Genomic DNA, 14,536 nt, shown 5'->3' with positions numbered 1-14,536 from the left:
TTTAATTTTCTGCATCCTCTGTTCACCACCATGCTGAGCACAGTAGGCAGTCAGCACAGAGTAAACACAACTTCTAAGTTCTCTACTAGAGGGCATTAAATTCTTTTGGTACATTTTTCACTTTTAATTACTGAAGCAATTATATCTCACAAAAGGGAACAGGACAAAATCTTAATCTATTTAAAACTGAGTGTATAAATTCACAAACTGTGACAAAAATTGAGTCATGCTATATATTACATTTCAGCAAATTGCTGAGTTTTGCTTGGTAGTCTTAGACTAAATCTCTCCCGAAACTGCCAAGCCAACATGTGTACCTATATCAATCCCATTCTTTTTAGCATATTATTTCTATTGAATGGATAGGCATATTTTCAAGTTTCTGATACTAAAAAATATTACAATGAGCATCTTTAGATATATTTTTAAATTTTTTATATTTTTATTTCTGTAGAATGGCTTTTTAAAAGAAAAATTGCTGAGTAGATTATTCTTATAGATATTGCCAAATTGCTCCTTGGAGCGGTATTTATCATGTTTCACTAAGGGCGTCAAGACCCCTCTCGAAGGCCCTGGAAGGTGTCGCCCTTTATGAACATATATTTTTGTAAAACTTGTAAAAGTATATTGTAATGGAAATTAGTTAAGACTGCAGCCTCTTTTTCCTCCAGTTTTCCCTCAGATACATCATATATGTCTTGGAGTAACTGTATCTAATTTTGTGTTGAGAATGTCTATTCTCTCTCTTAAAAAAAAGACCCTTGTGTTCTTCTTAAGAAACTCGTGTAAGTTTCAAACTTCACAAAACCTGGATCCGCCTCTGCTGGTCTTCTGAAAGTTAATTTATGCTCCCAACGGAAGCAGAAGAGAGAGTGGGTGAATTGTCTCGAATTATATTGTGCCCATTGCTTCTTCCCCAGCAGCAATAAAGCATCAGATTTCATTATCAGCGTGGACTCAAAGAAACTTGATCTAACTCGACTGGGTTGAAGCTACTGAAAACCTACTGTGGAGGGAATATTTAACTATAATTGCGGACGGGGTCTTAACCTCTCGGTTGGTCCCATGGTGTAATGGTCAGCACTCTGGACTTTGAATCCAGCAATCCGAGTTCGAATCTCGGTGGGACCTCTCAGGGGAACATTTTATAGTTCGCGTCGGAACTGGAGAAAAAGTGTTCGCCTGCTTTACACAAATGTGGTCGTACTGGATTCTCCTACTCTGTTCGAATCAAAGTACCGAATACTTCACTTGGGAAGTAACAGATTCTTTAAAATCAAGCTTTCCAAGCTCATAAAGTTCAACAGCAGGGAGGCTGAGTAGAAATGGTTTCGATTCCCAGTAACCTCACGAACTTCTCAAGGGCCGCGCGGACCGGCTCCAGCAGTGCCAATTCTTTGATGCAGACAGCATCTCAAAATCTCCGAGGTACGAAGGCCTCCTCGCCGCCGCGCGGGCTCCTAAGCCGAAAACCCCGCGTACCAAGGAGCTGAGCCTCGGCCTGGAGCGCGCTTTCTTCGCTGTGACACCCATGCCCAGGGTCACTTCTTATTCCCTCTTCCCTTTCCCATTTCACCCAGACAATTCACTCTCGTCTGTCTTCTCTCATTCCTTCTCGTTCTCATCATCCACCCCAAATGCAAAGCCCGATGGGAAACTCCTCGAAAACTTGCAGCCGCGGAGAGCGCGGTCCCTGCAGTCCAAGCAGAAAAACTCACCTCCTGACCGGTCGCTGGCCTCACTGCGCCGGGAGCAGGCGTTCCCGATTCATTACAAAACGCCCGCATTTGAAGAGAGTAAAGTGCACAGAAAGTGTTGCACGCGGTGGAGGGGCCCGGAGAGGAGCGTAAATTCGGGTGAGAGAGACTGCAGGTGAGTGGAACGCCCTTTGCCTTCGCGTTCTCCGCGTGTCTTCCCTCTTCCGCCTATTGGACCCGCAGGAAATGGAGCGAAGCTCTGATCCAGACCTCTTCGGAAAGTGCCAAACACCTGCAGCCGAAGCACCCAGGAAACAGTTTCCTCGAGCAGAGCCTCAGAGACAAGAAATGTCCCCCTGAAAAAGTACTCCGGGTGTAGACCGGAATCAAGTTGGAGATAAAGCTAATCAAACTTGGAAAGACCGGTTAGCTCTAGGAAGACACTTACTGTGCCGTTAGAGACAGAAGGGTGGGCATGTGGGAAGAAAGATTTCCTTCAGCTGGACCGTAACTAAATTAGAAGACAGGTGTCTATGTTCTATAGAAATTAACCTCTTCTATGTCATAAGAGGCAACCTTTAAATCCAGTGATCTGTTTTCAGGTTCCTTCTTGCTTCGACATTTTAATGTTCTCATATGTTGCAAACTACCACACAATTGCACTCATTTCACACTCTAGCAAAATAATGCTCAAAATTCTCCAAACTAGGCTTCAAAGGTAGGTGAACCAAGAACTTCCAGATGTTCAAGCTAGATTTAGAAAAGGCAGAGGAACCAGAGATCAAATTGCCAACCTCTGTTGGATCACCGAAAAGCAAGAGAATTCCAGAAAAGCATCTAATTCTGCTTCATTGACTACACTAAAGCCTTTGACTGTGTGGATCACAACAAACTGTGGCAAATTCTTCAAGAGATGGGAATACCAGGCCACCTTACCTGCCTCCTGAAAAATCGGTATGTGGATCAAGAAGCAACAGTTAGAACTGGACATGGAACAATAGACTGGTTCCAAATAGGGAAAGAAATGGGTCAAGGCTGTATATTGTCATCCTGCTTATTTAACTTCTAGGCAGAGTACATCATGAGAAATGCTGGGCTGGATGAAGCCCAAGCTGGAATGAGGTTTGCCAGGAGAAGTATCCGTAACCTCAGATATGCAGATGATACCACCCTTATGGCAGAAAGTGAAGAGGAACTAAAGAGCCTGTTGATAAAGGTGAAAGAGGAGAGTGGAAACGTTGGCTTAAAACTCAACATTCAAAAAACTAAGATCATGGCATCTGGTCCCATCACCTCATGGCAAATAGATGCGGAGACAGTGGAAACAATGACAGACTTTATTTTCTTGGGCTCCAAAATCACTGCAGATAGTGACTGCAGCCATGAAATTAAAAAATGCCCCTTGGAAGAAAAGCTATAACCAACATAGACAGCCTATTAAAAAGCAGAGGCATTACTTTGCCAGCAAAGGCCCATCTAGTCAAAGCTGTGGTTTTTCCAGTAGTCATGTAGGGATGTGAAAGTTGGACCATAAAGAAGGATGAGTGCTGAAGAAGTGAGGCTTTTGAACTATGGTATCGGAAAAGACTCTTAAAGGCCCTTGGACTGCAAGGAGATCAAATCAGTCAATCCTAAAGGAAACCAATCCTGAACATTCATTGGAAGGACTGATGCTGAAGCCGAAACTCCAATACCTTGGCCACCTGATGCAAAGATCTGACTCATTAGAAAAGGCCCTAATGCTGGGAAGATTGAAGGCAAGAGGAGAAGGGGACGACAGAGGACAAGATGGTTGGACAGTATCATCAACTCAATGCACATGAGTTTAAGCAAGCTCCAGGAGATGGTGAAGGACAGAGAATCCCGGCATGCTGCAGTCTACAGGGTTGCAAAGAGTCAGACATGACTGAGTACCTGAACAACAATATGTAACAAAAAATTCAAATCAAGTCCTACTCTCACCAATTACAATAACTCACTGAACTATAAATATTTCATTGACTCTTTATGAATTACTGTTGGTTATGCAAGACTCTGTAACAAATTAAGGTTACTAAGTTTATGAAAACAGATTCTTTTGTTTCCCACTATGGACACTTGACTGTACCTCCACTTATATGATCTGTTATGATGCTAATTACAGGGGGAAATAACATTTCTGCTTGGGGTGTGCCTTAGCAGGCATGCTCCTGTTTTCTTTCCACCTTGTTGATGCTAACATGATCAAAAGTACCCCCCTAAAATATTCTCTCTCTTCTGAATTAGCCTGATAGCCTTCCCCATGTAGGAAGTTTCTAACTGCAGCCCCTCCAGCCTCTCCCATTTCTAGCCTGTGGTTCTCAGACATCTACAGCAGTGACATAGTAACCCAAATAGACACCTTCCTGGAAATGACATAACAAAAGGGAGAACCACTTCATCTCAAACACTGACAGAATTTAATGATGTAATCATTATGGCCATATCTAGCATCTAGGACCCATTTGTTGTAGCTCAAATTCATTAACTCACATGTCATTCAAAGTCTGTAAACTACAAGTAATGAAAAATACCTGGCTGGAGGACCCAGACTCAAGAGAAAGCCAATTAACAGCTGCTATAGGGAGGCAGAATCAGTAACAGATACACAATAGACTGGGAGAACACATGGATACTTCTGCGGGAATCTTACCTTCAGGAAGCTGAAGGAATCCCTGTGGATATTAACAAGAACTACCTACTTGACCAAAATTGTGTCAAGCTTCTCTGAGACCTCTTACAAACCATCCTTGGCCTTCCCAGCATTTGGGCAAGAATCTTGCTTAGCCAGTTTATCTAGAATCCCCCTCAGCATCCTTGATATCCAATCAAGCTCCCCTTCTCCACTCTTGATATTTAATCAAATTCTTTTTAGTAATTTTCCACCTAATGACTCCTTACTCTGCCCCTTCGGCTATAAATCCTCAGCTGCCTCTCTTGTATTCTAGATTGAGTTCAATCTTCCCTACTGCAACAGCCTTAAATAAAGTCTTCCTTGCCCATCTTCCTTCCTTCCTTAACTTCATCCAGTGCAATTTTTCTTTGACAGTTGCCTCAAAGAACTTATAGACATATCCTAGGAAAACTGCTCTTTCAGAAAAAAGATTTAATTCAGGATTTGAGAATACAATCAACATAGAGAATGTGTCCTATGTAGAGGACTGAATGGATTAAAGAGCCAGTTTCCTGAGGATATGAAACAAAATTTTTACTTTTTCCAAGATATGAGAATGTGACTGGGAACACTGATGGCAAGAGCAGCTTTCCTCGGTTGAATATTTACAGAAATAAAGAGAATTCTGGCTGATTGAATGTAATACATATATACCTCAACCAGATACGAGGCTTTAAGATCAACATGAAAAACATCTGGGTGCTTTATTAAATTACAGATTCCAGAACACATTCTCTGACATCATAATTTAATAGGTCAAGAGTGAAGCCCAGAATTCTTCATTCGCTACACACACTTGAAGCAGCCTAGAAATCATACTTCAAATTGTTTTCACCTTAAAAAAAATCAAAATTCAAATTAATTAAAGCAAAGAATATTCTATTTTTAAAAGTATAACAAATATTTTGTTGTAATGAGAGAAATAAAAATTAAATTATACTGCAATATCACTTCCACCTACTAAAATGACAGAGAAGCCAAAGTTGGCAACATCGAATATTGGGGAGGGTGAGGGGAGCAAGGACCTCAGACATTACTGTCTGGAGTGGAGATTAATAAAATTCCTTTAAAGGGCAATTTGGAAGTATGTGTAAATATTTCAAAAGCATATATGCTAGGGCATATAATATGCCTTTTTTAAAATTTAATCTTACAGTGTTACAAATACACACATTCAATTTTACATATATATAAGAATAATATAAATATCTATAAATAATATTATATATTATTATATATAAATGTACAAAGTTATTCATTTTAGCACAGCTTATAAAAACAAAAGATGGGGATGGGGAACCTAAATGTCCAATAGAGGTCTGGTTAAGTAATATATAGTAACCCATATGTTGAAATACCATACATCCTTGGAAAAGAATAAACTGTCACTTTTTGTGATGATATGGAAACCTCTCCAAGATACATTGATTAAGGGAAAGAGGAAAGGCTCAGACTAGTGTGCATAGTATGTTATCATTTGTGTTATCTGAGATAAAAAGCTATATTTATTTCATGTGGTATATATTCATATATGCTTAATATGATTCTGCTGCTGCTGCTGCTGCTAAGTTGCTTCAGTCGTGTCCAACTCTGTGTGACCCCAGAGATGGCAGCCCACCAGGCTCCTCCATTCCTGGGATTCTCCAGGCAAGAATACTGGAGTAGGTTGCTATTTCCTTCTCCAATGATTGAGAGTGAAAAGTGAAAGCGAAGTTGCTCAGTTGTGTCTGACTTCGCGATCCCATGGACTATGCAGCCCACCAGGCTCCTCCATCCATGGGATTTTCCAAGCAAGAATACTGGAGTGGGGTGCCATTGCCTTCTCCGAATATGATTCTGGAAGAGATAAAATGGCTATTTGTGGGGAATGTAATTAGGTGGTTGGAAAATAAGAATGGATGCAAAATTTTGCTGTATAGATTTACATATATGTATACCTTATATATTTATAAATATTTTAATAATTCTAAGTTAAACTGTATTTCATATATAAAATTAAATATAATGATTTTATAAAATAATATAATATTTTATATATGTATAAAAATACTTTCCCCCAAAGTTATGACAAGGTGGAGATGGAGATCACAAGAGAAACTGCACAATACTGACTTTCTTCTCTGTTTTGCTAATGGAGGAATCCTTGGATCTAACAGGAAATATTCTACTGGATGTATTTTCAGTTTTGTCTCTAAGCAGGTTCCTGCTCTTTTCATTAAAGCAAGAGATCCTTAGTAATGGTTAAGTAGTCTGTTGGGGAGGGAGACAGTTTAAATTAGCAAACTTTGTGAAATATTGCAGTACAGCTAAAAATAGGCTGAAAATTTCCTACAAGAACAACATATAATAATTTATTGTGTATACTTCTGTGGATGATTTTAGGCAATGTTTTTCTATATCCCTCAGTTAGCTGCTGCTGCTGCTAAGTCGCTTCAGTTGTGTCCGACTTTGTGCGACCCCATAGACGGCAGCCCACCAGGTTCCACTGTCCCTGGGATTCACCAGGCAAGAACACTGGAGTGGGTTGCCATTTCCTTCTCCAATGCATGAAAGTGAAAAATGAGAGTGAAGTCTCTCAGTCATGTCCAACTCTTTGCGACCCCATGGACTGCAGCCTACCAGGCTCCTCCGTCCATGGGATTTTCCAGGCAAGAGTACTGGAGTGGGGTGCCATTGCCTTCTCCTCAGTTAGCTACTCTTCCTCAAAAAAGTCCCTTGAGGAAGTTGCCATTTCGGGTGATGCCAAACACCATTCACATGGCAACTAGAAAGCTACTTACACGTTACACTGTTCTCACACAGCAGCTGTTCTAAAGGGACCAAAGAAGTCCAAAGAGAGCCTCACGACGAGGGTGGGATTCGAACCCACGCGTGCAGAGCACAATGGATTAGCAGTCCATCGCCTTAACCACTCGGCCACCTCGTCTATTGATAACAGAGTAAAAAAATCATGCCTTCATCACTACAGTTCTATTCTGGAGCACTGTATCAAATTGCCTTTTTTTTTTTTTCTTTCTCTTGGTTTAATCCTGACTCAATTCATGTGATCAGATTTTTAAGAAACATTTCACAGCAACCATAAAATTGAAAATGACACTTAGAGTGGTCCAGTTACTTGGTATTACAAAATGACCAGGTAAAACCAGTACACTTCGGTGCTTAAACACCTAGATCCTTGTTGAACACAGGAACAAATGAACACAGCCAGGATTTCAACCCTGATTTGTTGTTATGGCTCCAGTCATCTGCCATGTTTTCTCCCAGAGACTAGGGTCCCTCGGCCGCTGGACTCTGAAGTGGAAGGGCCGAATTACCTACATCCTGATTAGAACATGTCCCAGGATACCTGTTTTCTGGGAAAGAACTCGAAACAATAAAGTTTGTCTCTGTGATTCTTTTTTTCTTTTAGAAACAGTTTATTTCCATCAACCAGATTCCCATTTTGCAAGTTCTACAAGAACAACTTAGGACCACTCGGTGGTGGTTCCTACCCATTCCGTGGCCTGGGCAGTGGGGGCTGCAGACCAGTCTTCAGTGGAAGGCTGAGCACTCCAGTCTTCAGTGGGGAACTGCTGAATGGGCACGGAAGGCACCTGCACGCCTTTGGGCCAGTCTGCCACCTCAGGCTGGGCAGCCGTGAACTCTGGAGCTGGAGCGGTCCATTCACCCTGAAACTCCTCCTTGGTCACAGCCTTCTCAGCTGCTGCCTGCTCTTCCTTATCAATTTCCTCAGGATCTCTGTAGAAGTAGAGGTCCGGCATGACCTCCCACGGGTGTTCTCGGGAGACGGTGCCACGCATGCGCAGGACTTCCCAGGCGAGCATCCACATCAGACCCACTGAGTGCGCTCCCTTGTTGTTGCACCGGATGGCGATGTCCACGTAGCGCAGAGGAGAGTCCGTGTTGCACAGAGCAATGGTTGGCAGGTTAACGTAGGAAGCTTCCGTGAGGGGCTGGTGGTCAGCCCTGGGATCGGTGACCACCAGAAGCCTCGGCTCCCTGAAGGCGGCCTGGATCTGGTTAATGAAGGTTCCCGGAGTGGAGCGGCCAGCGATAGGAGTGGCTCCAGTGGCAGCAGCAAACTTCAGCACAGCTCACTGGTCAGTATTCCTAGAGGATATGACACTGACATCAGCCGGGTTTTCAATGGGGACAATGGCCCGAGCGGCCAACAGAAGCTTCTCCCAGGTCCTCTTTAGATTTATGATGTAGATGCCATCACTTTTCCTTTTGTAGATGTACTGTTCCATTTGGAAGTCAAGGTTGATGCCACCTAAGTGGGTTCCTGCTGCAAGGAATTTGAGGACATCCTCCTTCATTTGCAGGACATCAAGGGCTCCGGACATTGTGAAAGCTTTAAGTTATGATGGGAATTCAGGACAACGCCGTATGTACCCCTCTCTGGGTAGCACCGAAAGCTGTCTCTGTGATTCTTATGTTTGCTTCTGAAATACGCTGGACTGCTAAAAAGTCGCCATCATTTCTGCCTCGTTACCTTCTCTGGGGCTTGGCTTTCATCAATCTGTGACATACAGCAACCAGTGAAAAGATGGTTGGACAAAAGTAGAAAAACACAAGCATCCTGCTGGGCCGTCTTAGTTATAGAGTAGATTGGAGTCTTAGAGTGTGCAATTGATTGCGGCTGCCACAAACACCGAGAAGGGCCAGGAAGGGAAATCCTTGCTCCTGTAGGAGCCAGGACACCTGCCTACTGGTTGTGGTTCTGTCCCACACACCATGCGGCCTTGGGCAGGCCACTTCACCAGTTCCATACCCACTCTCTCTGTCTCACCTCCACAATTCTCCTCTTTCTCCCGCAGGAGGAAGTTGAACTTGACAACTTCAAGTAAACCAAGTATCAAGAAACGCTTCCACTCATTGGGATTCATCTTCTTTCCTATATTTAGTGCAGAATTTTGGAGATAAATTTGAAAAGACTCTGACATGCCAAAATGCTGTAGCTCTTCCTTCTCATGAAATCTCTGCTTTGGATCTTAACTTGTGGCAAGGGTTACCCTCTTCTTTCCTTCTCATGTCCCTTTACTGAATTTCATAGAATCTTCAACATACAACATATTCTGAACAAAACTACAGGTTTTGGCCCATAAGGAGAAAGTCAGTTTCAGCTCCTCCACTTCTCTGCTCTTCTGATACTAAATATTCACCCCCACAGTTGTATTTCTGTTGCTACCTGGTTTCAGGATAACCTCTCCTCTGCTGATCCAGGTCAGCTTTCTGCAGTTCTTGCTCTCAAAGTCTCCAGCCCTCAGCCGCTCTAGGTAAGACTCCCACATCTAGAGCTCTATGACTAATCACCCTAACCTGCTCCCCACGCAAAAGCCAATAAAGAGGCAAGGTTGGAGAGAAGGAAAGTTTTGGACGCCAGCAAACAGTGGGGTACGGTCTCCTGCTCAAAGGCCAACTCCTCACCACTCACAACCGGTGGGCAAGAGCTTTTATAGACAGAGGGAAGGGGCTACATGCAGAAACAGCACAGTCAGCTCTGACAGTCATCTTGGAATTGGTCATCAGTGGTTTGATCAGCGTCATCTTGATTGTTTTAAGTACAACTGATGTTTAGTTCTAGGGCCAGTTTGTTCCCATTTCCTTGAAGCCGATTCTTGGAACTCTGGAAGCTTATGTCATGACTATAGTCTGATCATCATGTAGTTAACCTCTCCACCTATTGGGGGTTTCAGTATCTACAAGACAGCTCACAGGATGTGGCTTAGAATATTATCTATAGCCCTTGAGAAGGAGCTAGGAGTGCTGTTGCTCAGTCTTGTCTGACTCTTTGCAACCCCATGGACTGTAACCTCCTCTGTCCATAGAATTCTCCAGGCAAAAATACTGGGGTAGGTTGCCATTCCCTTCTCCCCAGGATCTTCCTGACCCAGGGATTAAGGCCCTTTTAATGACTAGATAATTATTATTTAGTCTTGTTGGACTCTTTCCCTTTGTTTCTGCCTTTTTTTCACTTCTCTGAACTTAATCTTTGGCTAAAGATTTTCCAAAGACAAAAGGCAGGCAGAGGACATGGGGGACAAAGACTATAGGGTCTTGTTCTATTTCAAAGATGTATTGCAGCTTACTTTCAAATGGGAGAGAGAGGAAGAAAATGATAAATCAAATGGGGTAAAATAGCAATAGTCACTAACTCTGGATAAAAGGTATATGGTTATTTGGGGGGTATTGTTTCTTTCTTTTTCTTTTTTTTTTCAAAAATTTAATTTGTTTGAAATTGTTTCAGAGGGAGAGAGAAGAGAGACTGCGCTGGACGTGCCCGAGAAATCGAAGTCTGTGAATTGGGGCCGGGCTCACTCTTTAAAATATAGGAGACTCTCCCCTTTCCTAAATCATCCGAGGTACTAATAATTCTTGATAGCTCCCTGATTCCTAAAGGACTGGTCGCGGATAAACAGAAGCCAGTCCTGCCTTGCCTGCTTACCTTTTGTTCTAAGCAAAAGCCCAGCCCAGCCCAGCCCACCCTCGGCCAAGCTCGGCAAAGCAGGAGGACGCCAGAGATTTGCACGAGGTAAATGTTGCTCCTTTGGATGACCTGGGCGCCTACGTGATGCCAGGCACCCAAGCTCATGCTTCCAATTTGTCCTAAGCGATCCGTCCAGGACACCGTGAGCTCTCTGGGATGTTCCCTGCCATCACCACGAAACGCGGGGGATATATATATATATATATATATATATATATATATATATATATATATATATATTTGGCTTCCGGAAACGCGGATGATTTGAGGGTCATTGTTCCAAGGAAGGTGGTGCTGGCCGCCGGAGCTGGAGCTCAGCAGACCCGGACCCGCTTTGACTCCATCTCTGCTGCCTACTCCTCAGCGGGTACCCCGGCTGCCCAGGTACCTGCTTCGGTCTTCTGAAGCCTTGCAGGTGGAAAGGGCAGGAATGGAGGTTGGAGAGTAACAGATAACAGATGGTCTCTTTTCAGCCTCCTTCCTTTAGAATTTCATTCTGTTGTTTTCCTCTGAGGCCGCTGCGCAGTCAATTTCGCAAATGGGCATTTCCTAGGCAATATACTACATCTTTGAGAAGCAAAGGAATAATGATTATAAATCACGAAAGGAATCCAGGGAAAGCTGTTCGCAGCTGGGGGTGTAGCTCAGTGGTAGAGCGCGTGCTTAGCATGTACGAGGTCCCGGGTTCAATCCCCGGCACCTCCACCAGTTTTGAGGGAGATGTAGTTGTGATCAAGCCGCTTTTCCTCTCGTCTCACCCTTTAACACCGGGTATCTTCTTTCATTCCGTTTTCTATCTGTATTGCCTTTGTGATATCCAATTTCCGCCCCGAGACTACTACTACCACCAGAAATGTCCAAGCGTTTTTGAAAGATAATTGGCCTAATTTCTTTGGAATCCAAGTTGAAAGCAGAACAGAAGAAAGCAGAAAGATCAACAAGAGACTCACTTTCATTCACGTTCTCCTGAATTCACTTTCATTCACTTTCTCCTGAATTCTGAAGCGTTCTTAGAGCAGAACACACACTGGAGGTGGAATAGTAGAAAAATATCATTTATTTCTTCCTAATGAGCATCTGACCCCCCACCCCCACCCCCCGCTTTCTTTCTTCTGTTGAATCACTTGATGTGGAAGCAGTGGTCCTCAGTTATAACTGCAGGGTTCTATGCATAGGGAAACAATAAAGTGTTGTCTGTCATCCTATGTGGTGCCTTCCAAGCCTCAACTGAATGACAGATTGAATGGAGACTGGCTGCTTCAATGAATTCAGACCATTGCCACTTTGCTAAGATTGAGAGTGTGAGAGGTCAAGCATCTAAATATCTCCTGTTGAAAAAAATTCAATCAAAATAAATGACATGGGCTCATTTCAGAAATAAATTTGAGTGAAACATATTTCACTTCTACTTTCACAACACAAACAAATATCCCACTGTGTGTCTTAACCAACCTAATAATCAGGGCTGATTTGCTTAGACCAGACCTAGTCTGAAATACTGGCTGAATATATGAGAGGCAAACAACAACAACAACAAAAAATCAGTTGTCCCTTTTAAACGTGTTAATTTCTAGGAATTAGTTTTTATTCTTGAAAATAATTCCATACAATATTTTTTAGTAAGTTTTTATGATCTGTATCACCTATTTAAGTCTTTTCAGGTATATTTGTGGTCACATAGATTTAAGTTTTTCCAAGGATATCTACTGCCTGTACTATTTTAATGTGGTAATGGAGGTACTAATCAAGGCATTTAGCATAAAACAGTAATTAGAGGAGTAACTAGTAGATAGGAGGGGATAAAGCTCTCTGTTAGGATTATATACCTAAAAACAACTCCTCAAAACAGAAAAGCTACTACAAATGGACAATTTAGTAAAGAACCTAGTTGCAAAATAATACACATACTAGTGTTCTTAGATCCAGGCTTTAGAGGATTTTGGTTTTTGATTCATTGTTTTGAAAGCTGACAAATGAAGGAAAAGAATCAAGTATTTATACCATCTCTCTTATCTGGAGTATACTTCAGGATAAGCATACAGTTGATGAGGGAAACTTTTTCTCTGTAGAATAATCACTGCTAATACATGCAGAAGGAATTATAAAATTAGATTCAACATTTTGCAACTGATATTGCTTTACTGTATCTAGGTCACAATCATCAGTGGCTGCTACAACCATGAGATAAAACTGGATGAGGGAGCTCTAGAATGCATGGAACAGGCTGACAACCTGAAATCAATGATCAATTTCTCATCACTAAAAGTGAGACCAGTACACATCATATGCCTCTTTCTCTAAAAAATATTTGTATTATTTATTTGTTAAAAAAAGTCCAAAATTGAAAATTAAAAATTTAGTTCTCAATATATATTTATGCTTTATATTTTATATGAAATACATTTTAATTTTTATTTTCATCAAAGAATGGCTTGTATTTCTTTTTAAAAAAATTTTAATTGCGATAATTGGCATAAAACACGATATTAGTTTTGGTTGTATATGGCTTCTGTTTCTTGAAAATCACTGTCAAGTATAGTTTCCTTTTAGCTTCATTGAGGTATAATTGACAAAATTGTAATTATACAATTACAAATTGTAAAGTTGTAAAATATATTTAAAGTGTAAAACCTGATGATATACATAGAATTTTCTTAATAGGGAAGAGAGAAGTTTTGCATTGTTATTATTTCTTATAAAATTTGATCATGTCAGTAATCACTGTGGAAGAGTGGAATAAAAATGCATCATAAAAACGTAACAATGACTTTTGGTCTACTAATAGGACAACCAGAGTGGAGCAAATACGGAAGGCTAGTTTATGAATGTAGCTTTTTTTCCTTCAAAACCAGCTTCCATAATTGAAAAAGTGTTCTAACCTCCCTTGAGAATTCTCTCTGCCTGTGCTAATGTCTTTTCTATGGTATATATTATTTAAAAGCAACTGTTCTTGATATATTGGAGCTGCAATCCTTATTAAGCAGGGGTGGAGGGGCTTTGAGCAATACTTTCTCCGTAACTCAATACACTTAACTTTAAAAGAGTCCATTATTTATGCTTCAGCATTAAACTTTTTAAGGATTAAAGGGTGAGAAATCAGCTGAAACCGTAGTTCAGCTAAAGTGGAGATGCCGGGGATCGAACCCGGGACCTCATACATGCAAAGCATGCGCTCTACCACTGAGCTACATCCCCACAACTGAAGAAAAGTTTTTCCTTTGTTGACCAATAGTGAATACGGTTTACGCTAGACGTTCTGTGTGCTCCTTCAACCTACACTTGTAGAAACATAATCAGGTAGATTTAAAAAATACTTATTAAATAATACTATCCATAGATTCTTTGTACTTTCCCTTTATATTCTTCGAATTTATCACGACTAATCACGTAGATTTGTTATTTGACTAGATGTTTCCTTCTCTAGCAAGATAGCTTCAATAGGGCAGAGCCTGTACTGTTCTCTCTCGTAGCTCTGTATCAAGCCCTTAGCATAGAGCCTTGCAGATAGCGGCCACTCAATAAAGAGCTGAGAGAAATAAATTACAGGCATATTCTGTTCAGGATGTATGTTACAGAACAGAGAATCTTCCAGTGAAGTGTGTGTGGGAGAGGAGGATTCACAAATATATATACAAATGATTTCAGTATGACAAGTCC

The 14,536-nt window shown here is 41.5% G+C and overlaps 1 protein-coding gene and 4 non-coding genes across 5 annotated transcripts; 2 read left to right on the top strand and 3 right to left on the bottom strand.

Moving 5' to 3' along the window:
• The first annotated feature begins 1,059 nt into the window (after positions 1-1,059).
• Positions 1,060-1,131, top strand: TRNAQ-UUG (transfer RNA glutamine (anticodon UUG)). Its single transcript has one exon. It is a non-coding gene; the product is annotated as a tRNA-Gln (tRNA).
• Positions 1,132-7,233: 6,102 nt separating this feature from the next.
• On the bottom strand, positions 7,234-7,315 carry TRNAS-GCU (transfer RNA serine (anticodon GCU)). The gene has a single exon. It is a non-coding gene; the product is annotated as a tRNA-Ser (tRNA).
• A 530-nt stretch (positions 7,316-7,845) lies between these two features.
• Positions 7,846-8,809, bottom strand: LOC101102096 (small ribosomal subunit protein uS2). Its single transcript, XM_012101057.4, is given in 1 exon segment — positions 7,846-8,809. A coding segment is annotated over 1 exon segment (882 nt). The 5' UTR covers positions 8,736-8,809; the 3' UTR covers positions 7,846-7,853.
• A 2,703-nt stretch (positions 8,810-11,512) lies between these two features.
• On the top strand, positions 11,513-11,584 carry TRNAA-AGC (transfer RNA alanine (anticodon AGC)). The gene has a single exon. It is a non-coding gene; the product is annotated as a tRNA-Ala (tRNA).
• A 2,418-nt stretch (positions 11,585-14,002) lies between these two features.
• Positions 14,003-14,074, bottom strand: TRNAA-UGC (transfer RNA alanine (anticodon UGC)). Its single transcript has one exon. It is a non-coding gene; the product is annotated as a tRNA-Ala (tRNA).
• Positions 14,075-14,536: the final 462 nt, after the last annotated feature.

Source organism: Ovis aries, chromosome 20 (genome assembly GCF_016772045.2).
Source record: "Ovis aries strain OAR_USU_Benz2616 breed Rambouillet chromosome 20, ARS-UI_Ramb_v3.0, whole genome shotgun sequence".
Taxonomy (NCBI): Eukaryota; Metazoa; Chordata; class Mammalia; order Artiodactyla; family Bovidae; genus Ovis; species Ovis aries.
The sequence above is the reverse complement of the archived record's forward strand: the minus strand, read 5'-3'. Positions and strand labels throughout refer to the sequence as shown.